At 42.8% G+C, this 26056-nt stretch overlaps 1 protein-coding gene across 1 annotated transcript; it reads left to right on the top strand.

Annotated features, from left to right (window-relative positions):
• Window positions 1-230: 230 nt before the first annotated feature.
• CD59 (CD59 molecule (CD59 blood group)) lies at window positions 231-26043 on the top strand. The gene is made up of 4 exons (XM_049780105.1): window positions 231-329; window positions 6906-6990; window positions 17076-17177; window positions 25724-26043. The coding sequence occupies exons 2-4, from the start codon at window positions 6924-6926 to the stop codon at window positions 25936-25938; spliced, it is 384 nt and encodes a 127-aa protein (XP_049636062.1). The 5' UTR covers window positions 231-329; window positions 6906-6923; the 3' UTR covers window positions 25939-26043.
• Window positions 26044-26056: the final 13 nt, after the last annotated feature.

Raw genomic sequence — 26056 nt, 5'->3', positions numbered from 1 at the left:
AGGGGGCGGGCCACATGAAATGGACAGCCGGTGCGGCCAATAGGAGGCGGATCCATGCAGGGGGCGGGACCACATGAAACGGACAGCCGATCGGGCCAATAGAAGGCTTGGCCACGAAGGAGGTGGGGCCACAAGAAAGGGGCAGCTTATGGGACCATCTAGGAGGCGGGGCCACGTAGGGGCGTGGCCACGCAGAAGGCGGGACTCCGCGTAGGAGGCGGGGCCTAGACGCGCCTGGGTCTATAAAGATCACCTGGGCGGCCCAGTCCAAAATCCGGAGGATGCGTGGCCACCGAGTAACTGTTCTGCTCCGCGTTTGACGTGTCCAGGTAAGCTGCTCGGCGCTCCCGGATCCCTGCTGCCCGAAAACCGGAGCTTGGGGGAATTGATCGGTAGGTCTGGAGGGTTTGCTGCTGAGTAAATCGCTCTGAGGGCCTACCTCCTCAGAGAAGGGTATTTGGGAGACGGGGTTCCCGAGTCCCTCTTGCGTGGATCTCCGCCTTTCGGGGAATCCCTCCAGCCTCTTCTGAGAGCCCCTCAGGAAACTTCCTCAAGGTCAGATCCTAGGCTTGAAGTTCCTCAGAGAGCCCAGTGGAAAGCTGCCCTTGTTTGCTTGCTTGTTTGTTTGTGGCCACACGCTGCTGGGCTCAGGGGTTACTCCTGGCTCTGCGCTCAGAAATGACCCCTGGCAGGCTTGGGAGACTCTCCTCTGGGTCGCAGGAGATGAGCCCGAGTAGGCCGCGTGCAAGGCGAACCCCCTCCCCGCTGTGCTGTCGCTCCGAAAACCTGTCTTCTTCAGAAAGGAGAATGACAAGAGGTGAGGGTGCTCCGGCAAATCGCATCTCTTTCGTGGGGATACAATTTTCCCTGCCGGAGAGATAGTACGGAGGTAAGGAATTTGCCTTGCATGCAGAAGGTTGGTGGTTCGAATCCCGGCATCCCATATGGTCCCCTGAGCCTGCCAGGGGTGATTCCTGAGTTCAGAGCCAGGAGTAACCCCTGAGCGCTGCCGGGTGTGACCGAAAAACCAAACCTGGGGACGGAGCGGTGGTGCAAGCGGAAAGGCGTCTCTGCCTTGTCTGCACTAGCCTAGGACGGATCGCAGTCCGATCCCCTTGCGTCCCATATGGTCCCCCAAGCCAGGAGCGATTTCTGAGCGCATAGCCAGGAGTAACCCCTGAGCGTCACCGCGTGCCCCCCCCAAAAAAAAAAAACAATAAAAAAAATTTTCCCCTGAATTTTCACTTTATTCTAAAGTGGAGTCTTGGGACTGAAGGAAACCTTAACAGCTCTCAGCAGGAAGGTTTGGGTTTCCGACCCTTTGGCCGACTCACCACACCCCACACTCCTGGGGTGCACTTGTGTTACCACGGAGCCACAGCCCTGGCCACCGACCCCCTGAGTTTTATAAATTCAGTGGTGGGGTTTCCTGCTGTTTCAGGAGCACATGCCCATGGATCCTGGCCTGTGAGCAGCAATCTTCCCTTTGTCTCCCTTCCCTTCACTTTGCTTCCCTTCGCTTCACTTCCCTTTGCCTTGACTCGCCCTGCCCTGCCCTGCCTCCCCTCCCCTTACCTTCCTATCTTTTCCCTACCCTCCTATCCCTTCCCTCCTCTTTCTTCTTCTTCCTCCTCCTCCACCTTTTTGAGTCACACCTGGCAGGTGCTCAGGGCTTACACCAGCTCTGCACTCAGGAATTACTCCAGGCTGTGCTGAGTAGGCAAGAGCCTTATCCCCTCTACTATCTCTCCAGCTGGAGGTGTGTGGTTTCTATACCTCCAGCTCCCCTCTGCTCTGATCTGTTAGATTCTAGTTGCTACCCAGTGACTTCCTGCTCTGAATTCCTCAGAATTTTTCCTGCGCCCAGTACTTTCTTCCTGTCAAGCCCAAGGCCACTCTCAATTGCAGGACTATGACCAGGAGGTTCCATTCAAAGTCCTGATCTAACCCAGACTTGATTTTCCTCAAGAGTCAAAGGCATCACTGCGTTATCTGTCCTCAGCTATAGTAATTTTACAGCATTTCTAAGAGCCCGGATTTAAGACTTGCTTATACCTAAGTTATCTGGTTAACTTATGAAACAAAACAAAACAAAAAAATCCAGACACTTGGAGAAGAGGGAGAACCCAAAGATGAGTTTGTTGAATTGAAAAGCCTCCTCCCTGCCACTCTGCCCTCCTTGTGTAGTTTCCTCTGTCTGATGGTGACTGTAGCCTTGAAACTGTACTTTGGCATCACTTAAGGCTTTGGTCCTGCTTGATGTGCTAGACAATCTACGTAATTGTCAGTAAAATAACAGGCCAACTCCCAGTGTGTTGTTAAATAGACAATTTGAAGAATGGGTTGTTGATATCTGCTATCAATAGAAAGTAAGTGGTGGTGCTAATAGCTTGTGGGTCCTGGTGACTCTTTAGCCATTGTTCTTGAGCCCCACTGTTAAGCAAGGAGGCAGCTGATCCCATTAGCCTCAGTAGGTATAGAGTTCATAATTAACTCTGGGGCTCTGGGATGTCTTGGTAGTCAAAGAACCTTCCTTGATCATGTGAGGTTGGACTTTGAATTTTTAGTTCCCAACACATGTTTGGAGCACTATTTCAGTCACTCAGTTATTTGGGAAACCTCTCAACCCCCACAGCACAGATGATGGTTGAGTTTTCAGTGTCCTGCTGCTGAATATGTGTTAGTGTCACACCTTAGAGTAACCCGTTAGCCAGCACAGTAATTTGAGAAGTGTAAACAGGAACCAGAGAGAGCATGTAGGGTGTTTGTTTTGCAAAACTTCTTTGCAGGTTTGATTCTTAGCAGCACACAGTGTCTTTTCAGCACTGACAGGAATAAGCCCTGAGCTGGGTGTGACCCAAAAATTTAAAAAAAAAAAAAAATGAAGAGGAAGAAATAAAAACACTGTAGCTAGTTGTATAATGGCAGATTAATATGTGTGGGCACAGCACCACAATTAAAAAGAGGTTTCCACGATAACCAAAATGTATAAGAATATAATGATGGGCCCGGAGAGATAGCACAGCGGCATTTGCCTTGCAAGCAAGCGATCCGGGACCAAAGGTGGTTGGTTCGAATCCTGGTGTCCCATATGGTCCCCGTGCCTGCCAGGAGCTATTTCTAAGCAGACAGCCAGGAGTAACCCCTGAGCAACGCTGGGTGTGGCCCAAAAACCAAAAAAAATAAAATAAAATAAAATAAAAATAAAAAATAAAAAGAATATAATGATTAATTTTGTGCCACTCCAGGGGACCAGAATAATAGCACAGCATTAGGGCGTTTGTCTTGAACTTGGCTGACCCAGGATGGACCCATGACTGACTCAGATTTGATTCCTGGCATTCCATATGGTCCCCTGAGCCTGCCAAGAGTGATTTTTGAGTGCAGAGCCAGGAATAACCCCTGAGCACCGCTGGGTATGGCCCAAATACCAAAAAAAAAAATAAAAAATAAAAAATACTGTGGCACTCCTGGTTAATGCCCTAGGCAAGTGTAAGAGCTCCAGAATGGAGTATGAGGAAGGGAAAGGGAGGAAGTGGCAACATTCCAGAAACATGACTACTTTTTTAGGAGAAGTGTGTGACTCTTAGTACACAGGGTCAGTTGTAAGGCAACTCCCTAATATGCATGATGCTAGTGGCTTCTTTGTTCTCAGAGTGAAATCTGGGAACTACTGACTAAACCTTGCAGAAAGGAAAACATAGGAAGAAACAAAGAGAAAGTTCAAATAAAATGCCTGATATTGTGAACGGTGACAAAGTGATGGAATTCATATTTGACCGTGCAAGGACGACTCTTGAAATGGGAAGACATGAAACTCCTGGACCAACCTTGAAAGTGTAGACAGCCACAAACAAAACCCAAGCCAGACGTGCTTGATACCTTTGAGACATTCTAGGGAAGATGTATTTCTGTCTGTGCTCCATGCCTTTGTGAGGCACCTTCACTAGTTGACTCTTTACGGGCAAGAGCGACTTGTTTAGTGGAGGGACAGGATTATGGTACTTTATTAAAAGTAATTAATAATGATCTCAGTATAAATTGAAGCTCCTGTGGGGAGGCTGCAGACGGGTACAATTTAGAGAGTTCAAGGCTAGTTATCTCTGGCAGCAAGACCAGAGGGAAGCTGGGAGGGGCTGTTTGATTATGATGGATGTTGATGTCAATCTTTCCTGCACATGTCAAGCTATCAGCTTGGTTAAAACACAGACTATGAGTGTCACAGAGATAAGGGTGCATAGATCTAGTCCCTGAACTCCTAACTGGGAATGTTAAACTGCGTGTAAGTACAAAGTCCTATAAGTGGAAGCAAAAAAAAATTATCCAATATGGCTCTGCTACTAAGCTATTGCCTTGGGACAGGTAACTTCATCCTGGTTAAGTCTGTCTTTTCTTCCTTCCTTCTTTCTTTCCTTCCTTCCTTCCTTCCTTCCTTCCTTCCTTCCTTCCTTCCTTCCTTCCTTCCTTCCTTTCCTTCCTTCCTTCCTTCCTTCCTTCCTTCCCTTTCTTCTTCTTTCTTTCTTTTCTTTCTTTTCTTTCTTTCTTTGCTTTCTTTCTTTCTTTCTTTTCTTTGCTTTCTTTCTTTCTTTCTTTCTTTCGTTTCTTTCTTTCTTTCTTTCTTTCCTTCCTTCCTTCCTTCCTTCCTTTTTTTTCTTAGACCTTAGTTTTATTTTGAGGCATTAAATTAATCAACATTTAAGTCCTCAGGCACCCAGAAACAGTAACTGTGCTCAAGGGCATTTTGAGAATGTGGTGGAACAATCTCCTCCCTACTGTTAATAGCATGAGTTGTTTAGAAACTAAATTCATAAGAATCCAACTATAGTAAGATCTCAGAGCTAGCTTTAAATTCTCCTCAACTGTCTGAGGAGTTCTGAGTCTGGTATTTTAGTTTTTATTACTCTGAAAAAAATTACACAAATTTAATGGCTGAGCACCACACAAGAGTTATTAATCTTTCAACCAGAAGTCAGATGTGGTTCTCTCCAGGTTTCAATCATGGTGTGGGCAGGACTGAGATCCTTCTTGGAGACTATGTGGGAGATTTAGCTTCCTTCCCCATCCAGGCCATTGATATATAACAGTCCTGTGATTGACACTGTAGGAGGTGAGGACCTTTTTTTGGGCTTCCAGGGGTCAATTTGGATGCCTCTGCATGACCCCTTTCCTCTGACTTCAAATGTGCCATCTTTAGCCACAGTGGTGGGTGGGGTCTGTTCTCCCTCTTTAACCCTTTGCACATCTCTCACCTGACTTCATCTTCAATGTAAATTTTTTACTGTCCTTCGTCTACCTACCCCCCATAATCCAAAATAATGTCTATAACCATCATCTTCCCTACAGAGTCACTTTGCAGCAAGGATATCAGATTCACAGACATCAGGATTAGGTTGGGGTCTCTATGTAGGAGGGGAACATTCTACTTCGCACAGTGACATATAAGTTAGCTCCCTCTTCTGTCTGTTCTTCTGATCTATGGAGTGAGAGATTAACTTTACTTAAGAGCATTGTGTGAAGATTGAACATAGTTAACCTATATTAATATTCTTTTTCCCTCACAGATTTTGCTCACTCAATGGAGTGACACCGAAACAAGGCATTGCTGGAATTTAGTGACACTAACCTCGTGTAACCACATAGGTCCTCAAGAGAAGAGGTCCCTTCTCAACTCTAGCGTCTCATGCAATTTTCTGGAAGAGATGCTTCCAAAAATTTGTTTCAGGAGAATTACTTTAAGGGCACTTGGATTATTTTAATATTAAAATACCTCCAAACCCATGCAACTGACATGGATTCAGTCTCCGGATCACTATCGAGGGATCCCCAAGCACCACAAGGTGTGATCTCCCAATTTGCTATTTCTGATTTTAAATTAATATTTTATCACATTTCATCACATGAGACACTATTGTGACTTTTATATCCAACTTTATTATGTTTTGACTTCTTCTCAAGCTAGAAGGAATCAGTTTACTTTTTTTTTTTCTATTTGTTGGACTCTTGCTTTGCCTGAAGTCCTCTTCTCTCCCATGAGTCAAACGAATGCTCCTATGACTTCATGAATAGGTAGCGTGAAAGTGAAGTCACTCCTAAACCTACATGACTCGAGGTAGTTTTGCTAAAGCAGAGCTGGGGTGGACTGAGTCCCCTTTAGTGGTTGGGACTCATCTAGGTCTGCAACTCACTAGCTAAAGTTGCAGATCCGGGGAGCTCATCCCTGTGTGCCCCTCCACCTAGTGGCAGCAGTTCTCAGTGGGCTCAGTAAAGAACCTGTCAGCCTATTACTTACATTGATATAAGTTATGCCATGAAATAATTTATGTGCTTGTCTTCAAATTTATTTGCATTGATTAAGTAGATTAGTGGGGACCCTGAGGCTGGGGAGTCTTGGTTCTCTGGGATTCTCAAGGATCACATGCTATAGCTCTTCTCCCATCTGATGCTGGGTACTGGGATGCACCTAAAGCTTGTTCCTTTTAGGAGAGGAAGCAAATGGTTCTCAGTTGGCCTGGGAGAGTCAGACCTCATGTCCTGTGCTTTTGCCTCCCCAGGATATGAACTACCAACCTCTTACCTAGGCTGTCTTAGTCCTCACCATGGAGGGATTTTATGGACAGTGACCAGCATGGTGGGTGGTGGCCAGTGGTCTTTTGGGAGGGGACCCAGAGTCTTCAGCTCCCTCAGCTGCTTCTCTCATGTAGACCTGGAGCATTTTTTTTTAGTACACTGAGAAAAAGAGAGGGTGTACCACATATGAGAACACCCCCGGGCTTGTGGTACCAGTTCCCTGTGCTAATTGATCTGCTGACTTCATGTGTCTTATGCCCCCAGACCTTCTTGCTCCTGGTTTTAAGTCACAGGTTTTCATTTGTTGGTTCATAGCCCTCTGTGTCTCTCCTTTTCAGGTCCTGTAAACAGCTGCCATGGAAAGCAAAAGAAGACTTGTCCTGTTTGGGCTCTTGCTCATCCTGGCCCTCCTCTGTCGTTCAAGTGAGTTGATCCAAGGGTCTCAAATCAGGACCATCCAGGCCCCCTTAGATACCACCCTACTTTTTTCTTAAGACTTGGGAATATTGGACTGGAGAGAGAATACAGCAAGCGGGGGGGCTTTTGCCTTGCACATGTATGCACCTCATACGGTCCTCCAAAAACTGCCATAAGTGATCATTAGAGGCAGAGCCAGTGGTAAATTTAGAGGACTACCTGTTGTTGCCCCCAAACAAACAAAAACTCAGAAGATTGGCATTTATGGTTGACCTTATTCTGGCGTTAATTCTTTTCCTTCTGCTATTACAGCTCCACAATTGAGTGCCAACTTCCTGTATTACAGCCTTGGCTCCGTGGAGAGTGTTCTCAGTTATCACTCATTCTGGGTCTCAGTAGCTTTTTATGAGTATAGGGGGGCAAATTATGATAGGGGTATAATCATCAGTTTAAAGTCAACCCCTTTTCATGGGGGAACAGTAATATAGCAGGTAGGGAACTTGCCTTATATGCAAGGGTTTGATCTCTTGCATCCCATATGATTCATGAGGACTGTCAGGAGTAATTTCCAAATGAATATACAGGAGTAACTCCTGAGCATTACCAAGAGTGGCTGAAACATATGAAAAATAAAATTATAATGTTAACTTTTATAGGGCCTGGAGAGATAGGTAGGTACAGCAGGTAGGACAGTTGCTTTGCACACTGCCAAACCTGGATTCAATCCCTGGCGCCTCATATAGTTCCCTGAGCACAGCCAAGAGTAAGCCCTGAACACAGCTGGGTGTGGCACCCCAAAATAATAAATAAATAAATAAATAAATAAATAAATAAATAAATAAATAAATAAATAAAAAGTTGACCCCTCTTATTAAGAGCTGCTTAGTGGGCCCAGAGAGATAGCACAGCGGCGTTTGCCTTGCAAGCAGCCGATCCAGGACCAAAGGTGGTTGGTTCGAATCCCGGTGTCCCATATGGTCCCCCTTGCCTGCCATAAGCTATTTCTGAGCAGACAGCCAGGAGTAACCCCTGAGCACCACCGGGTGTTGCCCAAAAACAAAAACAAAACAACAAAAAAGAGCTGCTTAGGCTTCCAGTTATATTATGGTATATATATGGTGTGTGTGTGTGTGTGTGTGTGTGTGTGTGTGTGACAAGTCTTCTGATTTTGTCTTATCGTTAGCTGGTGAGGTAGGATAACCTGCTCTTAGGTCAAGTTGTTCCCATTTTCCTCATTGTCAGGATATCATATTAGAGCTGGCACCTGTTGGTAGCCCAGCAGTATTAAGGATGTCCCGGATGGGATTTGTTTCCTGTAGCTGTTGTGAAGAACTGTGTCGTTTCTATGTCTGGGATCCAGGGTTCAAGGCTGGACGGATGGTGTCTAATCACCTGAGGTCTAAGTTGGGTCCGCGTGACATATTTTCAAGGTGGGAGATATCCCTGTATTGTAAACAAGTATGAGTTCTTATCCCTAGTAGATAAGAGCTCTTTTTTATATGTAAGATTTCCCCTTTTTTTAGTGTGCCTTTGCTGGGAGAAATGGTGCTACATTATATTGTCGGTAGAACCACAAAGAAAGACTTCATTATAAGTCCCACTCCTGGACCTGTGCAGATACTGAGATCTCTAGATACAGAGGTCTGATTTTATCACCCAGGACAGAGCAGAAGTCTTCCAAACACCACAAAAGCACCACCGGGAGAGTAAATGAACCTGAGCGGAGTCTATAGTTAATCCCATGACAATATACTCCAAGGGTGAAGAGACCCCATATCTCTTAGGCCAAGTGAATTCCTTTAAGAATGACCCCCGGGCCCGGCGGTGGCGCTAAAGGTAAGGTGCGCCTGCCTTGCCTGCGCTAGCCTTGGACGGACCGCGGTTCGATCCCCCGGTGTCCCATAGGGTCCCCCAAGCCAGGAGCAACTTCTGAGCGCATAGCCAGGAGTAACCCCTGAGCGTTACCGGGTGTGGCCCAAAAACCAAAAAAAAAAAAAAAAAAAAAAAAGAATGACCCCCCCCCCAAAAAAAAGAATGACCCCTAGGGGCCGGAAGGTGGCGCTAATGGTAAAGTGTCTGCCTTGCCTGCGCTAGCCTTGGACGGACCGCGGTTCGATCCCCCGGTGTCCCATATGGTCCCCCAAGCCAGGAGCAACTTCTGAGCACATAGCCAGGAGTAACCCCTGAGCATTACCGGGTGTGGCCCAAAAACCAAAAAAAAAAAAAAGAATGACCCCAATATTTACTGTGCCAGTGCAGGAGGGAAAAAATAAGGCAAAAAGCACAAAACATTTTTTATTTTTTATATATTTTTTTTTAATTTTATCTTTTTTGTTGTTTTTTGTTTTTGTGCCACACCTGGCAGTGTGGTTACTCCTGGCTGTCTGCTCAGAAATAGCTCCTGGCAGGCACGGGGGACCATATGGGACACCGGGATTCGAACCAACCACCTTAGGTCCTGGATCAGCTGCTTGCAAGGCAAACACTGCTGTGCTATCTCTCCAGGCCCTTATCTTCATTTATTATTATTATTTTTTTATTTACCTATCTACTTTTTGTCGATTTCTTTGTTTTGGTGTGGTTATTGAAGTTGTTGTCCCCATTTATATTTATTTTTTTTCTTCTTTTCTTTATTTATGTGCTCTGCCATATTTTTTTATCTCAAGACCATGGCTTTTTTTGTGGTGCTTATCGTTATTGTTGGAGTGCTCACTGGATATTTGACACTTCTTTTTGTACTGTTGGGGTGTTTCACCTCTTTTTCTCCTTCGTCTCTCAAACCGATGATGAGAGCCTCTAAAGGATTCTGCCCATTTTGGAATTTCGGCGTATTAGACTTTTACCCCAGTTTATTACTTTTCTCTTCTTCAAATAAAACCACATAACTTGAACTGTCTAGGACTGCCTCCCAGTTAGAGAGGGAATTAAGGGAGGCACCAAGACCAAGACTACTAAGTAGTAAGCTAGGTACAGAGGGGACCACATATTCTAGCAGCCCCGCAGGTGAGGGAGGAGGATATGGGAGGTAGGACGAAAACGGAGGTGTAGGAAGGACAAATCGGTGATTGGAATCCCCCTGATTTTATGTAAATATGTACCTAAAATATTATTGTCAACAATATGTAAGCCACTATGATCAAAATAAAAATTGTATTAAAAATAAGAAAAAAAAAAGACCTCTATCTACCTCACACTTCCCCCTTCTTTAGTAAAAAATTAAAACAACATGGAAAATGAGAAATAGGCCCTAAAAAGTCAAGGTAAAAACTAGGCTAAACAATAAGCAGCAAAAGGAAAAATGTAAAGAAAATACTTGTAGGTCTAAAAACAGGATGTTCAAATCCAGAAACATGAGACAAGAAACCAACTACAAGCTCCAGAGAAGATTATTTCACAATTTCCGGAGTACATGCTGAAAAGTTCTTAGAAGATCTTCCTTTGTAGATCAGATGACGGAGCCGGAATTCAGAGATCATATATCTAGTAGGCTATGGAGATCTTAAGAAGCTATTGGAGAGTCCCAGTAATCGATAGTCAGAAATCCTCAGAAGAGATAATAGAGTCCGCCTTGCAGGCAAAGTGAAGTTTATTTTCAGTTCATACCCAGGATGGCAAGAAAGCCCATTTGGGACACAATTTTGAGTCCCTTCCTGCAGTGTCACATTGATGGATTCTTGGGCTTTTTCCAAGTCAAGTACAAATTTATGGAAAGATAGGATCTTTTTTTTTTTTTTTTTTTTGGTTTTTGGGCCACACCCGGCAGTGCTCAGTGGTTACTCCTGGCTGTCTGCTCAGAAATAGCTCCTGGCAGGCACGGGGGACCATATGGGACACCGGGATTCGAACCAACCACCTTTGGTCCTGGATCGGCTGCTTGCAAGGCAAACGCCGCTGTGCTATCTCTCCGGGCCCTGGAAAGATAGGATCTTATATTCATATTCTTTTGGCATTATTTATGCAGTTCTAGTTTTTGTGTGTATAGCAAGGCCATATTGCTTCATAAATCTGTAGCTCCATGAAGGTGAGCCAGTAAAATCATGGATAACTTTCTCTAAAGCAATGCATTTGGCTTCATACATGATTATTTTTGTAGAGATGGAGAACCCATTATTCTCATGTCCATATCTAATTGTGGCACTTTGCTGCATGTCCACGAAAAGTGTGCTTTTATCTGCCTTTTGCTGCCGATCCTCTTGCTTCCTCTATTCATGTTTAAGTTGGTGGTGGCCCAAAATGTCTCTCTGCTGCTTTGTTGCATGCTCCTTAGCATATTTTACTACCTCTAGTTTAAGAGGAAATTTTATGTTAGTCTATTGTGCTTTATCATCTTTGTATGTAGCATAAGGTAATATTTTTCTGCAAGAAAATACAGTAATGAAGGAACTGTTAGGAATGTGTGATGGTAAAAGTGCGTTAACCTGATTTTCTTACTATGTGGTATGTCTGTACAACAAAGGGGGCATAACACTGCAGATGTCGAGTGGTTAGTATAGACTCTCCTCACCTGCATTCAGGCTTCAGCTCCAGGGAGCATTTGCTTCATAAGACTCACAGACATTTCCACCCATTTTGTGTGTGTGTGGGGGAAATACATCTTATGATCTGAAAAATAAAGTAGTTTGTGTTCTGTGCCTCCCCCATAACTGTACATGCACCTGCATTTGGTGCTTTTTCTTTATGAATCTAATGGTATTTTCTATTTTCTCTCATGTTGTTTCTACCAGGCTTTTGTTGGTTCTATGAGTGGGAGGTGGAGAAATGTCAGGAAATACCAATGCCATGCACCAAGGACAAATTTGAAAATTGTTCTGCCTGCTGAGAATAGAGGGATGGGGACTGCCCTCCCAAACTCCCTCTGCTCATTCTTCTAGGGTGGATTGCAAGGTGGGGCTTGGGTTAGGAAATCATGTTGTATCAGCTCTTCTGCCTCATGAATTCCTGTGACTGCAAAGTCTGTTCATGCCCTAATGCCTGGCATCTTCCTTTAATAATTAAGCAGCCTCAGGTTTGGACAGGTCTGGTTACAGAGTTCTTTCTTAGTTAGGGTGTGAAGCGGGCACAGCACAAACACAGATGTTCACACAGACACTGAGGAACCTATTACAAAGGAAATGTCCTCCTTACCCTCCCTATTTTATACCAAATAATTTTTTTTCTTTTGGTTTTTGAGCCACACCCAGTGGCGCTCAGGGGTTACTCCTGATTCTGCATTTAGAAATGGCTTCTGGCAGACTCAGGGGACCATATGGGATGCCAGAGATCAAACCCAGATCTGTCTTAGTCGGCCACGTGCAAGGCAAATGCCCTACCGTTGAGCTATTGTTCCGGCCCCCAATAGAATACTTTCTATCCTGGTTTAGTTGCTGGAACATAAACTGGGTACATCATTGAGTACTTGTAAAGGAGTTTTGTGAACATTGAAAACTGGCTCCTGGGGCCAGAGAGATAGCATTGAGGTAAGGCATTTGCCTTGTATACAGGACAGTGGTTTGAATCCCAGCATCCCATATGGTCCCCTGAGCCTGCCAGGAGCGATTTCTGAGTATAGAGCGCTGCCAGTTGTGACCCAAAGAAAAACCAACCAACCAAACAAACAAACAAACAAAAATGGCTCCTAGATGCACAGATTTCTGTTTTTGGTTTTTTTTGTTGTTGTTTTGTTTTGTTTTGTTTTGGGGTCACACCCGGCGGTGCTCAGGGGTTACTCCTGGCTGTCTGCTCAGAAATAGCTCCTGGCAGGCACAGGGGACCATATGGGACACCGGGATTCGAACCAACCACCTTAGGTCTTGGATCGGCTGCTTGCAAGGCAAACGCCGCTGTGCTATCTCTCCGGGCCCTGCACAGATTTCTGAACATGGAATGAACCTCTTAGCTGTGTGCCCAGATAGATATTCTCCCCATAAGCTTTGATTCCTCAATTGAAAGGTTTACCAAGAAGCCCAATGAACTTTGGCTCTTTGCAGGAGAAAACCCTTTCTTCTCAAATAACCTCACAGACATCCAGACTAAAACAACATCCTTTCTTTTCTCTCTTATATATATGTTAACAACTGGAGCAGGGAAGACATTTTGAATCTTTGTCTTTTTTCACTGAGGCCTCCTCTCACAGGCATGACCAAGGCTGACACAGGGAGAGAAGAGGCACATAGAATTTGAGTGTCCTTGGTGGTAGCTTTACCCCTCAAGTATCTGTCTTGTCATCTGCAAACAGGATGGGGAAAGAGGGATTTTTGAATTTTTGAATGTTTCAAGGACTTTATCTAGAAACTTACCAAATTGAAGGATGTTGTTAGGTGGAGCCACAACCTTTGATGACAGCTGTGGTCTTTTACAGCAAAAGAGTTAACTTTTATCGATGCTTACAAAGTGAGGACCCATTTTTATTTTATTTTCTAAAAAATTCCCTCTCTAGACATGGATCTCATGTTGAGGCTTAGAACTAGAAGTCAGCTCTTGGGTTCTGAAACTGACACTTGGTCTTAGTTTAGCCATGATTTTTATATATTTCATCTTTGAAATTTTGAGGCAATAAATACTGCCAAGTACTGATTATTTAGCTGATGCTGTGTGGCAGGAAGTAAGTCATCTCTGATTATGAAAAAAAAATAGTGTCTGCATAAACGAGCAAAGTTTTCTTTCAGTTTTAGTTCTCTGTCTCTGCCCATGGCAAATATGGAATAGAACTCAAAAGTTCTAATAGCACCATTGCTACAAAAGTGATGAAGATAAAATGATCCAACTAAATATAGCTGACAAAAATGAATTCTAAAAACTTTTATCTTTAATTTCTGTGCCTCACTCTTGGGTTTTTATTTTTGTTTATGGTTTTTATTTTTCTTGTAATTTATCATTAGTTTATGTTCTGGAATTTCAAGGGCTGCTTTATTGCTCTGGTTTTGTATAATTGTCACACTCTAAAAATACCCTCTTCTCATTTTTTTCACCCCCTTCCTTTCCACCACCAATAACCACTGTAGTTCTCATTGAGTGTAGAGGTTAGTTGTGTTGTTTCTTGCTTTCAGAATTCAAAGAGATAGCATGGAGGTAAGCCGTTTGCCTTTCATGCAGAAAGCCGGTGGTTTGAATCCCAGCATCCCATATGGTCTCTCGTGCCTGCCAGGAGCGATTTCTGAGCATAGAGCCGGGAGTAACTTCTGAGCAATTCTGGGTGTGACCCCAAAAACAAAAACAAAACAAACAAAAATAAAAGAATTCAAATTTGGGGCCGGAGAGATAGCATGGAGGTGGTGCATTTGCCTTGCATGCAAAAGGATGGTGGTTCAAATCCTGGTAACCCATATAGTCCCCCATGCCTGCCAGGAGCGATTTCTGAGCCTAAAGCCAGGAGTAACCTCTGAGCGCTGCCGGATGTGACCCAAAAACCAAAAAAAAAAAGAATTTAAATTTTACATGATTGTATCTATTCAGTGATTCTGTCTCTCTCTTTCTCTGTCTCTCTCTCTTAATTTTAGGCAACACCCAATATTGTTCTGGGCTTACTCTTTTTTTTTTTTGTTTGTTTTGCTTTGTTTTTGTTTTTTTTTTTTTTTGTTTTTTGGATCACACCCAGCAGCACTCAGGAGTCACTCAGAAATCGCTCCTGGCAGGCTCAGGGGACCATATGGGATGCCAGGATTTGAACCACCGTCCTTCTGTATGAAAGGCAAACGTCCTACCTCCATGCTATCTCTCTGGCCCCAGGGCTTACTCTTTACTCAGGATTCACTCCTGGTGGGCTCTGAGGACCATATACAATGTTGAAAATGGAATCAGGGTTGGGTGTGTGAAAAGCAAGAGCCCTACATTAATACTCTTCCTTATTAATATTAATACATTAATTCTCTTCCTTCCTTCCTTCCTTCCTTCCTCCCTCCCTCCCTCCCTCCCTCCCTCCCTCCCTCCCTCCCTCCCTCCCTCCCTTCCTTCCTTCCTTCCTTCCTTCCTTCCTTCCTTCCTTCCTTCCTTCCTTCCTCCCTCCTTCCCTTCTTTCCTTCTTTTCCTTCTTCCCTCCCTCCCTCCCTCCTTCCTTTCCTCCCTTCTTCCCTTCTTTTCTCCCTCCATCCCTCCCTCCCTCCCTTCCATTCTTCCTTCCTTCCTGCTTTTTTTGGAACAATGATTATCTTTCACTTTCTAATTTGACTTAAAAGCACTTAAAATACCATTCATTTTGTCTCAAAGGAAAAGCATTGTTATCTTTTTTTATGTCAGGTAGTATTCCGTAGTATATAGAACACAGCTACTACATGTAGTCATCCATAATGGATAATTAGGAGGAAATTCTACACACTTGAATGAGAACAGTAGTGATTTTTCAAATTAAAACTTGGGGGCTGTAGCGATAGCAGAACAAGTAGGGCATTTGCCTTATAGGTGATGGACTCTGGCCCCAGCCTCAAAACAAAAACCATACAATCAAATCAAATAATTGGAGGCCACTTGCTACTGATATAAGTTAAATCTGGTATTTAGTTTTATTAGTATTCAGTTCCATAGGTTAGGGTGATAGTGTATGCTTTGCCATTTGGCTGGACTTGCTTCTGAACTGGCTCTCTCCCTCAGCAGAGAGCAACTTTAAGGAGAGCACCTCTCCTAGAGTTTCACAAGAATTCTTTTTTTTTTTGTTTTGTTTTTTTGTTTTTGGGCCACACCCTGTGACGCTCAGGGGTTACTCCTGGCTATGCGCTCAGAAGTTGTTCCTGGCTTCTTGGGGGACCATATGGGACGCCGGGGGATCGAACCGCGGTCCGTCCTAGGCTAGCGCAGGCAAGGCAGGCACCTTACCTTCAGCGCCACCACCCGGCCCCAAGTTTCACAAGAATTCTGCAAAAAGTCAGAGTCAATATTTTTGGCTTTGCAAGGCAAGAGAGCAAATTGAGGTTATTAATGCATACTTTTTGTAAACAACAAGAAAACAAATGTCTGCATATTTTCTTTTCTTTTTTTTTTTTTTTGGTTTTTGGGTCACACCCGGCATTGCTCAGGGGTTACTCCTGGCTGTCTGCTCAGAAATAGCTCCTGGCAGGCACGGGGGACCATATGGGACACCAGGATTCGAACCAATCACCTTTGGTCCTGGATCGGCCGTTTGCAAGGCAAACGCCGCTGTGCTATCTCTCCGGGCCCTGTCTGCATATTTTCAATTGGCAAAGTTTAAAATGTATGAGTACAATGATTTTATGAGACTTAAGATACTAAGGAGAAGATTGGGACTCTTTCCCCAAGAGAATAAATTTTACTTAATTGGACTTCAGAAGTTTATCTTCCCAATCAACTAATAGGGTGCAAGTATTCATAAGATCATAATGAGATTTCATGTGTTTCGTCTTTGGAGAAACATTTTTCATACAGATATGGCTAAACAAGAAAGACAAGTCCTTGTAAATAAAATTATATTATGCTCATTACTTGAGAGACTTTTTTGTTCGTTTTTGGTTATACCTAGTTATTCCTGGCTCTGCACTTAGGAATCACTTCTGATGGGCTTGTGGATCATATGAGATGTCAGGAATTGAACTTAGGTCAACCACATGCTCTGGCCCTTCACTTCGGAGATTTTTATATAATTCGGTTCATTTATTTTCTTATTATTTTGTATCAGAGTTTAGAATCTTAGGGGCCAGAGTGATAGCACAGTGGTAGGGCATTTGCCTTGCAGATGACTGACCCAGAATGGACCTGGATTCGATTCCTGGTGTTCCATATGGTCCCCCAAGCCAGGAGCGATTTTTTTATTTGTTTGTTTGTTTGTATTTGTTTTTTTATTTTGGGGCCACACCTGGTAATGCTCAGGGGTTATTTCTGGCTCTGCTCAAAAATTCCTCCTGGCTTGGGGGGCATGAGCATTGCTCCTGAGCATCACTGGGTGTGGCCCCAAAACAAAAACAAACAAACAAAAAGAATATTGACTATACCTTTAGTTTGACTGGAAAATAGATTTCCTGAAGATTGGTGTGGAAAAGGAAGTTCTTGTGAAATGCTTACATTTGTCCCATAGATCAAACATAGGGAAGATAATCTTTCCTCTATATTCGGGAGGGTAAGTTGAGGCTAGTCTAACACTTACTGTTGGGTTTTCTTCCTGATTATAGGTCACAGCCTGAGGTGCTATGAGTGCCCTAAAAATGTTCTACCCTGCACTGAAACTGTGACCTGTGCCAGTGATTTAGATGCATGTATGTCTGCGTCGGCTGGTAAGTGTCTATTCCTTCCCTCCCAAGGGAAAGTATTTGTGTCATTCCAATTCAATTTACTTTATCATCAACTCTAATAGTACCATTGTATGAGGCCTGAAGCACTTTTCATACATTTTTTTTATTTATTTTGGGGAGAGTCTACTGATGTTCTTGGAGATCTTATAAACCACCCACAAGAATACTTGGCCCAGCTATGTAAGGGATGTTTCTGTGCAGAAGCTCTATGATACCAGGGGCCATCTGGCCACACAAAGCTGTGCTAAGGGCCATGAGAACTATACCTGGGAGAACTCAGCAGGCTCTGGGGTGCGTGCTCAGTATCAAGTGTAGTTCACGAGGTATGCTAGACAAGTGCTCCAGTCTCTTGAGACTGTATTTCTCAGGACCCTCACTCTAATCCCTTGAGATAGCATTCTTCAGTACCCATTTTTATATGTTTGTTTTGGTGCTCAGGACTGACTTACTCCTGACTCTGTTCTTAGAGATATTACTCCTCATGGGCTTAGGGGACCTTATGGGGTGGTGCCAGGGATCAAACTCAGGTCAACCTGTGCAAGGCAAATGTCTACCTGCTGTTCTAACACTCTATCCAGCCCCCGCCCCCAATTTCCTCTTCCTTCCCTCCCTCCCTCCCTCCCTCCCTCCCTCCTCCCTCCCTCCCTCCCTCCCTCCCTTCCCCTCCTTCCTTCCTTCCTTCCTTCCTTCCTTCCTTCCTTCCTTCCTTCCTTCCTTTCCTTCCTCTTCTCTCTTCTCCTCTTCCTCTTCCTCTTCCTCCCTCTCCCCTCCCCTCCCCTCTCCCCTCCCCTCCCCTCCCCTCCCCTCCCTCCCCTCCCCTCCCCTCCCCTCTCCTCTTTTGATTTTTGGGCCACACCTGGTGTTGCTCGGGTTACTCCTGGCTCTGTACTCAGAAATCAATCCTGGCAGACCATATGGGATGTTGGGAATCCAATCGAACCCAGGTCAGCCGTGTGCAAGGCAAATGCCCTACTGCTGTGCTATCATTCTGGTCCTAAGTTTCCATTTTTAAATATAGTTCATCTACTACAACTCAGGACAGTCTTTTATTTTCATTCTCAGTTAGAAAGCTCAGTATTTGAATATGGGGGTCCATTTAATTCCAACATTTTACAATTAGTAGCAACATTAGCACCCCTTTTCCCAGATTTTGCAAGCCTTAGCACATGCTGAAACCTGAGTATAGGAGCATCAACATTTAATAAGTAGAATATGTATATGTTTACTAATGTATAAATATTCTGAAGTGATTACTATAATTAAATGAACATTTATCATTTTCTCTTCATATGAAATGAGAATACTTGAAATCTATTTGCAGGGCCTGGGACAAGCTCAGTGGAAGAGTTTCTCTTCCAGTCCCTTCTTGTCCTTCCCTTCCCTTTTATCCTTTCCCTACCTTCTCTCCTTTACTTCCCTTGCCCAATCCCCACTTACATGTATCTGCCATGTAAGCTTGAGCCTGTGCATTAGATGCCCTGTATCATCTTACATGATAAATGCAATTCCTGCTGCTACACAAAGTACATGATTTTATCACTTTATCACAGTTTATCACAGTCACATGTATTCAAGTGTGTGTCACCTAGTCTTCCGAACAAAAATTTCAAAGGTGGGCCCGGAGAGATAGCACAGCGGCGTTTGCCTTGCAAGCAGCCGATCCAGGACCAAAGGTGGTTGGTTTGAATCCCGGAGTCCCATATGGTCCCCCATGCCTGCCAGGAGCTATTTCTGAGCAGACAGCCAGGAGTAACCCCTGAGCACCACCGGGTGTGACCCAAAAACCAAAAAAAAAAAAAAAAAATTTTTCAATCAGTCAACAAATAAAATTAAAAAAAAAAAAAAAGGGCCCCGAGAGATAGCACAGCAGTGTTTGCCTTGCAAGCAGCAGATCCAGGACCAAAGTTGGTTGCTTCAAATCCCGGTGTCCCATACGGTCCCCTGTGCCTGCCAGGAGCTATTTCTGAGCAGCCAGGAGTAACCTCTGAGCACCGCCGGGTGTGACCCAAAAACAAAAACAAACAAACAAACAAACAAACAAAAATATATATATATTGTAGGGGCTGGGGAGATAGCATGTGGGATGCTGGTACGTGTGGGATTGAGCTCTGGGTCTGTGTGCAAGACAAGTGTCCTATCTGCTCCATTATCACTCCGGCCCTCTTGGACAATCTTTTCTTTTCTTTTTTTTTTTTAGCCCGAGAATACTTCAGAGCTCCACTCTTTCTTTCTATTCAAACTTTCTTTTTTTTTTTTAGTTAAACAACTTTATTACATACATGATTGTGTTTGGGTTTCAGTCATGTAAAGAACACCACCCAGCACCAGTGCAACATTCCCATCACCAATGTCCCAAATCTCCCTCCTCTCCACCCGACCCTCACCTGTACTCTAAACAGGCTCTCCATTTCCCTCATACATTCTCATTATTAGGACAGTTCAAAATGTAGTTATTTCTCTAACTAAACTCATCACTCTTTGTGGTGAGCTTCCTGAGGTGAGCTGGAACTTCCAGCTCTTTTCTCTTTTGTGTCTGAAAGTTGTTATTGCAAGAATGTCTTTCATTTTTCTTAAAACCCATAGATGAGTGAGACCATTCTGTGTCTTTCTCTCTCTCTCTCTGACTTATTTCACTCAGCATAATAGATTCCATGTACATCCATGTATAGGAAAATTTCATGACTTCATCTCTCCTGACAGTTGCATAATATTCCATTATGTATATGTACCACAGTTTCTTTAGCCATTCATCTGTTGAAGGGTATCTTGGCTGTTTCCAGAGTCTTGCAATGGTAAATTGTGCTGCAATGAATATAGGTGTAAGGAAGGGGTTTTTGTATTGTATTGTGTTCCTAGGGTGAGTGGTATAGCTGGGTCGTATGGGAGCTCGATTCCCAGTTTTTGGAGGAATCTCCATATTGCTTTCCATAAAGGTTGAACTAGATGGCATTCCCACCAGCAGTGGATAAGAGTTCCTTTCTCTCCACATACCTGCCAACACTGCTTGTTCTCATTCTTTGTGATGTGTGCCAATCTCTGGGGTATGAGGTGGTACCTCATAGTTGTTTTGATATACATCTCCCTGATGATTAGTGATGTGGAGCATTTTTTCATGTGTCTTTTGGCCATTTGTATTTCTTCTTTGTCAAAGTGTCTGTCCATTTCTTCTCCCTATTTTTTGATGGGATTAGATGTTTTTTTCTTGTAAAGTTCTGTCAGTGCCTTGCATATTTTGGAGATTAGCCCCTTATCTGATGGGTATTGGGTGAATAGTTTCTCCCACTCTGTGGGTGGCTCTTATATTCTGGGTGCTATTTCTTTTGAGATGCAGAAGCTTCTCAGTTTAATATATTCCCATCTGTTCATCTCTGCTTTCACTTGGTTGGAGAATGCAGTTTCCTCCTTGAAGATGCCTTTAGTCTCAATGTCCTGGAGTGTTTTACCTACGTGTTATTCTATATATCTTATGGTTTTGGATCTGATATCGAGGTCTTTTATCCATTTGGATTTAACCTTCATACATGATATTAGCTGGGGGTCTAAGTTCAATTTTTTGCAGGTGGCTAGCCAGTTGTGCCAATACCACTTGGTGAAGAGGCTTTCTTTGCTCCATTTAGGATTTCTTGCTCCTTTATCAAACATTAGGTGATTGTATGTCTGGGGAACATTCTCTGAGTATTTAAGCCTATTCCACCGATCTGAGGGCCTGTCTTTATTCCAATACCATGCTGTTTTGATAACTATTGCTTTGTAGTACAGTTTAAAGTTGGGGAAAGTAATTCCTCCCATATTCTTTTCCCCAATGATTGCTTTAGCTATTTTAGGGTATTTATTGTTCCAAATGAATTTCAAAAGAGCCTGATCCACTTCTTTGAAGAATGTCATGGGTATCTTTAGAGGGGGATCGCATTAAATTTGCACAATGCTTTGGGGAGTATTGCCATTTTAATGATGTTAATCCTGCCAATCCATGAGCAGGGTATGTGCTTCCATTTCCACGTGTCCTCTCTTATTTCTTGGAGCAGAGTTTTATAGTTTTCTTTGTGTAGGTCCTTCACATTTTTAGTCAAGTTGATTCCAAGATATTTGAGTTTGTGTGGCACTATTGTGAATGGGATTGTTTTCTTAATGTCCATTTCTTCCTTATTACTATTGGTGTATAGAAAGGCCATTGATTTTTGTGTATTAATTTTGTAGCCTGCCACCTTGCTATATGAGTCTATTGTTTCTAGAAGCTTTTTCATAGAGACTTTAGGGTTTTCTAGGTAGAGTATCATGTCATCTGCAAACAGCGAGAGCTTGACTTCTTCCTTTCTTATCTGGATTCCCTTGATATCTTTTTCTTGCCTAAATGCTATAGCAAGTACTTCCAGTGCTATGTTGAATAGGAGTGGTGAGAGAGGACAGCCTTGTCTTGTGGCAGAATTTAGAGGAAAGGCTTTCAGTTTTTCTCCATTGAGGGCAATATTTGTCTCTGGCTTGTGGTAGATGGCCTTAACTATATTGAGAAAGGTTCCTTCCATTCCCATCTTGCTGAGAGTTTTGATCAAGAATGGGTGTTGGACCTTATCAAATGCTTTCTCTGCATCTATTGATACGATCATGTGCTTTTTATTTTTCTTGTTGTTGATGTTGTGTATTATGTTGATAGATTTACGATGTTAAACCATCCTTGCATTCCTGGGATGAAACCTTCTTGATTGTAGTGGATGATCTTCTTAATCAGGCATTGAATCCTATTTGCCAGGATTTTGTTGAGGATCTTTGCATCTGTATTTATCAGCGATATTGGTCTGTAATTTTCTTTTTTGGTAGCATCTCTGTCTGGTTTAGGTATCAAGGTGATGTTGGCCTCATAAAAGCTATTTGGAAGTGTTCCTGTATTTTGATTTCATGAAAGAGTCTTGCCAGGATTGGTAGAAGTTCCTCTTGAAAGGTTTGAAAGAATGCAGACATTTGATTACTATCTTAATTTCCTCAATAGTGATGAGTGTGTTTAGATATGCTACATCCTCTTCATTCAACCGTGGAAGATTATAAGAGTCCAAAAATTTATCCATTTTTTTCCAGGTTTTCATTTTTAGTGGCATAGAGTTTCTCAACGTAGTTTCTGATTACCCTTTGAATCTCTACCATATCAGTAGTGATCTCTTCTTTTTCATTCCTAATATGAGTTATCAAGTTTCTCTCTCTCTCTCTTCATTTGTTTGTTTTGCCAGTGGTCTATCAATCTTGTTTATTTTTTCAAAGAACCAACTTCTGCTTTCGTTGATCTTTTGGATTGTTTTTCGGGTTTCCACTTCATTGATTTCTGCTCTCAGCTTTGTTATTTCCTTCTGTCTCCCTATTTTTGTGTCCTTTTGTTGAATACTTTCTAATTCTATGAGCTGCGTCATTAAGCTATTCAGGTATGCCCCTTCTTCTTTCCTCATGTGTGCTTGCAAAGCTATAAATTTTCCTCTCAGTACCACTTTTGCTGTGTCCCGTAGGTTCTGATAGTTTGTGTCTCCATTGTCATTTGTTTCTAGGAAGGTTTTGATTTCCTCTTTGATTTCATCTCGGACCCACTGGTTATTAAGTATTAGGCTGTTTAACTTCCAGGTATTAAAGATTTTCTTCTGTGTCCCTTTGTAGTTCACATATAATTTCAGAGCCTTGTGGCCAGCGAAGGTAGCCTGCAAAATTTCTATCCTCTTGATATTATGGAGGTATGTTTTATGTGCTAGCATGTAGTCTATCCTGGAGAATATCCCATGTACATTAGAGAAGAATGTGTATCCAGGCTTCTGGGGGTGGAGTGTCCTGCATATATCTACTAGGCCTCTTTCTTCCATTTCTCTTTTTAGGTCTAGTATATTCTTGTTGGGTTTCAGTCTGGTTGACCTGTCAAGTGTTGACAATGCTGGGTTGAGGTCTCCCACAATTATTGTGTTGTTATTGATACTATTTTTCAGATTTGTCAACCATTTTGTTAAATATTTTGCTGGCCCCTCATTCGGTGCATATATGTTTAGGAGAGTGATTTCTTCCTGCTGTACGTATCCCTTGATTAATACAAAATGTCCATTTTTGTCCCTTACAACTTTCCCAAGTGTGAAGTTTGCATCATCTGATATTAGTATGGCTACTCCAGCTTTTTTATGGGTGTTGTTTGCTTGGATGATTTTTTTTCCAGCCTTTTATTTTGAGTCTATGTTTGTTCTGACTGTTCAGGTGTGTTTCTTGTAGGCAGCAGAAGGTTGGATTGAGTTTTTTTGATCCATTTAGCCACTCTGTGTCTCTTAACTGGTGCATTTATTCCATTGACATTGAGAGAAAGTATTGTCCTGATAGTTAGTGTCATCTTTTTTTTTTTTTTTTTTTTTTGGGCCACACCCTGTGACGCTCAGGGGTTACTCCTGGCTATGCGCTCAGAAGTTGCTCCTGGCTTCTTGGGGGACCATATGGGACGCCGGGGGATCGAACCGCGGTCCGTCCTAGGCTAGCGCAGGCAAGGCAGGCACCTTACCTCCAGCGCCACCGCCCGGCCCCTAGTGTCATCTTTATACTGAAGTTTGGTGTGTCTGTTGGTCAGTCTTGTCTTAAAGTAGGCCATTCAGTTTTTCTTTTAAGAATGGTTTTGAGTCTGTAAAGTTTCTGAGCTGTTGTTTGTCTGTGAAACCATGTATTGTTCCTTCAAACCTGAAGGTGAGTTTTGAATGGTGCAGTATTCTAGGCAAAGCATTTATTTCATTGAGTTTTGTCACTATGCCCCACCACTGCCTTCTGGCCTTGAGTGTTTCCTGTGACAGGTCTGCAGTAAATCTCAAGGATGTTCCCTTGAATGTAATTTCTCTTTTCGATCTTGCTGCTTTCAGAATTCTGTCTCTATCTGTGGGATTTGTCATTGTGACTAAGATGTGTCTTGGGGTGTTTTTTCTGAGGTCTCTTTTAGTTGGTACTCTTCGGGCATGCAGGATTTGATCGCATGTATTCTTTAGCTCTGGTAGTTTCTCTTTAATGATGTTCTTGACCGTTGATTCTTCCTGGAGATTTTCTTCCTGGGTCTCTGGGACTCCAATGATTCTTAAGTTGTTTTTGTTGAGCTTATCATAGACTTCTATTTTCCTCTGTTCTCATTCTTTGAGTAATTTTTCCATTGTTTGATTATTTGCTTTAAGGCTTTTTTCCAATTTCTTCTGCTGTATGTGTTGTGGTTGTATTCATTGGCTAAATGATGTGCATGTCTGTGAAGCGAAGTGGGCTATCTTTTCACCGGGTCTTTTTTTTATTGTTGAGGTGTCAAATGTTTGTAGGTAGTTTGATACTAACATCCAATGATTCACCAGTCAGTCACATCAGGAAAGACAAAATACTAGATACTAGACTTTTATGATGTAGTATTTGTAATCATGTTCTGTTATATAGTTTGTCCTTTAATTTTTTTTATATAATTCTTTGAAACAAAACGGTTTAATTTAATAAAAAAAAACAAAAGCTATTTTTTTTACTGAGTTTTAAAAAGCGTTTGGAGCTGGAACGATAGTTCAGCTGGTAGGGTGTTTGCCTTGCATGAGACCCAACTGATCCAGGTTTGATCCCTGGTATCCCGTATGGTCCCCCAAACCTGCCAGGAGAGATTTCTGAGCTCAGAGCCACGAGTGACCCCTGAGAGCTGCTGGGTGTGGCCAAAACAAAACATCTAGCAAAGAAACAAAAAATAAATTAAAAGCTATTGAGCCAGAGTTGTGGCTCAGACCTCACATATGAGAGAATCCCAATTTAGTCACCAGCAATCATCCTCCTTCCCTGTAAAGCAAAATAAACTATTATGTATGTATGTCTATATGAAAATACTGTATGTGTTTTCACGTAAACACATTCAGTCCTATGCATTTCCATTTTTGTACCATTGAATTACGTGGTATTTTAATTTTGTTTCTACCATAGTTTTATTCAGTCTTTTTAAAAAAAAAAAAAAAAAACAGACTTTTTGGCGCTGGAGAGATAGCATGGAGTTAGGGCGTTTGCCTTGCATGCAGGACGGTGGTTCGAATCCCAGCATCCCATATGGTTGCCCGAGCCTGCCAGAAGCGATTTCTGAGCTTAGAGCCAGGAGTAACTTTACCCCTGAGTGCTGCCGGGTGTGACCCAAAAACCAAAATCCAAAAAAAATAAAACCCCATAAAACAGACTCTTTGTTCTTTAGTCTCAGTGACCCTTAACCTTTTTCATGAGTAATTTCAAGAAGTAGGCTTGCTGGACAAAAAAGAGCATGTATTTTCAAATTGTGGCAAATTCCTAAAAGCATTATAACTGCCCATTTCTTCCCACATACTCACACTGTTCAGGCGCAGATAAAATTTAAGTTCTATAAAAAATTCCATTAGAACGATATCATCTTTTACTTAATTCTTCCCCCTTACGAATGTAACCAGGATGTTCATTCTTGCCCCTAAAGTCTCTTCTTTCACAGACAAGGTTCAAAAAACTGAATTTGGACCAAAACATTAACCACTTACTTGCCTGCCATTGTATGTGTGTTCCAGCTGCAGGACAACACAGTTATTTTAAATGTTGGAAAAGAAAGGACTGCAAGTCCTCGGAAATTTTAAAACAGCTGTCAGAAAGCAACTTGAAGTACCATTGCTGCGAAACAGACTTGTGTAACACAAATCTACCGTCCAGTGCACCAGTCACATCAGGAAAGATATTTCTGCTAGTGGTCCCATTGCTGGCAGCAGTTTGGAACATGCGTCTCTGAATCAACTGAAGGAGGGCTTCTCCAAAACTTCTACTTTTGAGTATTTAATGTCTCCTTTGTTGCTGTCTTCCTAAAATTTCCTGTTTTCAACTCAGTCGGGTAGAAAAAAAATAAAGCT

The sequence above is a fragment of the Suncus etruscus genome, chromosome 9 (assembly GCF_024139225.1).
Source record: "Suncus etruscus isolate mSunEtr1 chromosome 9, mSunEtr1.pri.cur, whole genome shotgun sequence".
Classification (NCBI taxonomy): domain Eukaryota; kingdom Metazoa; phylum Chordata; class Mammalia; order Eulipotyphla; family Soricidae; genus Suncus; species Suncus etruscus.
This window is presented reverse-complemented; position numbering and strand designations above follow the sequence as displayed.

Bases quoted from the DNA above. Each gene is read 5' to 3' on its own strand.
- CD59 (XM_049780105.1), top strand. From the start codon at position 6,924: ATGGAAAGCAAAAGAAGACTTGTCCTGTTTGGGCTCTTGCTCATCCTG. The intron at 6,991-17,075 runs GTGAGTTGATCC...TCCTGATTATAG, and splicing joins GGCCCTCCTCTGTCGTTCAA to GTCACAGCCTGAGGTGCTAT. The intron at 17,178-25,723 runs GTAAGTGTCTAT...TGTGTGTTCCAG, and splicing joins ATGTATGTCTGCGTCGGCTG to CTGCAGGACAACACAGTTAT.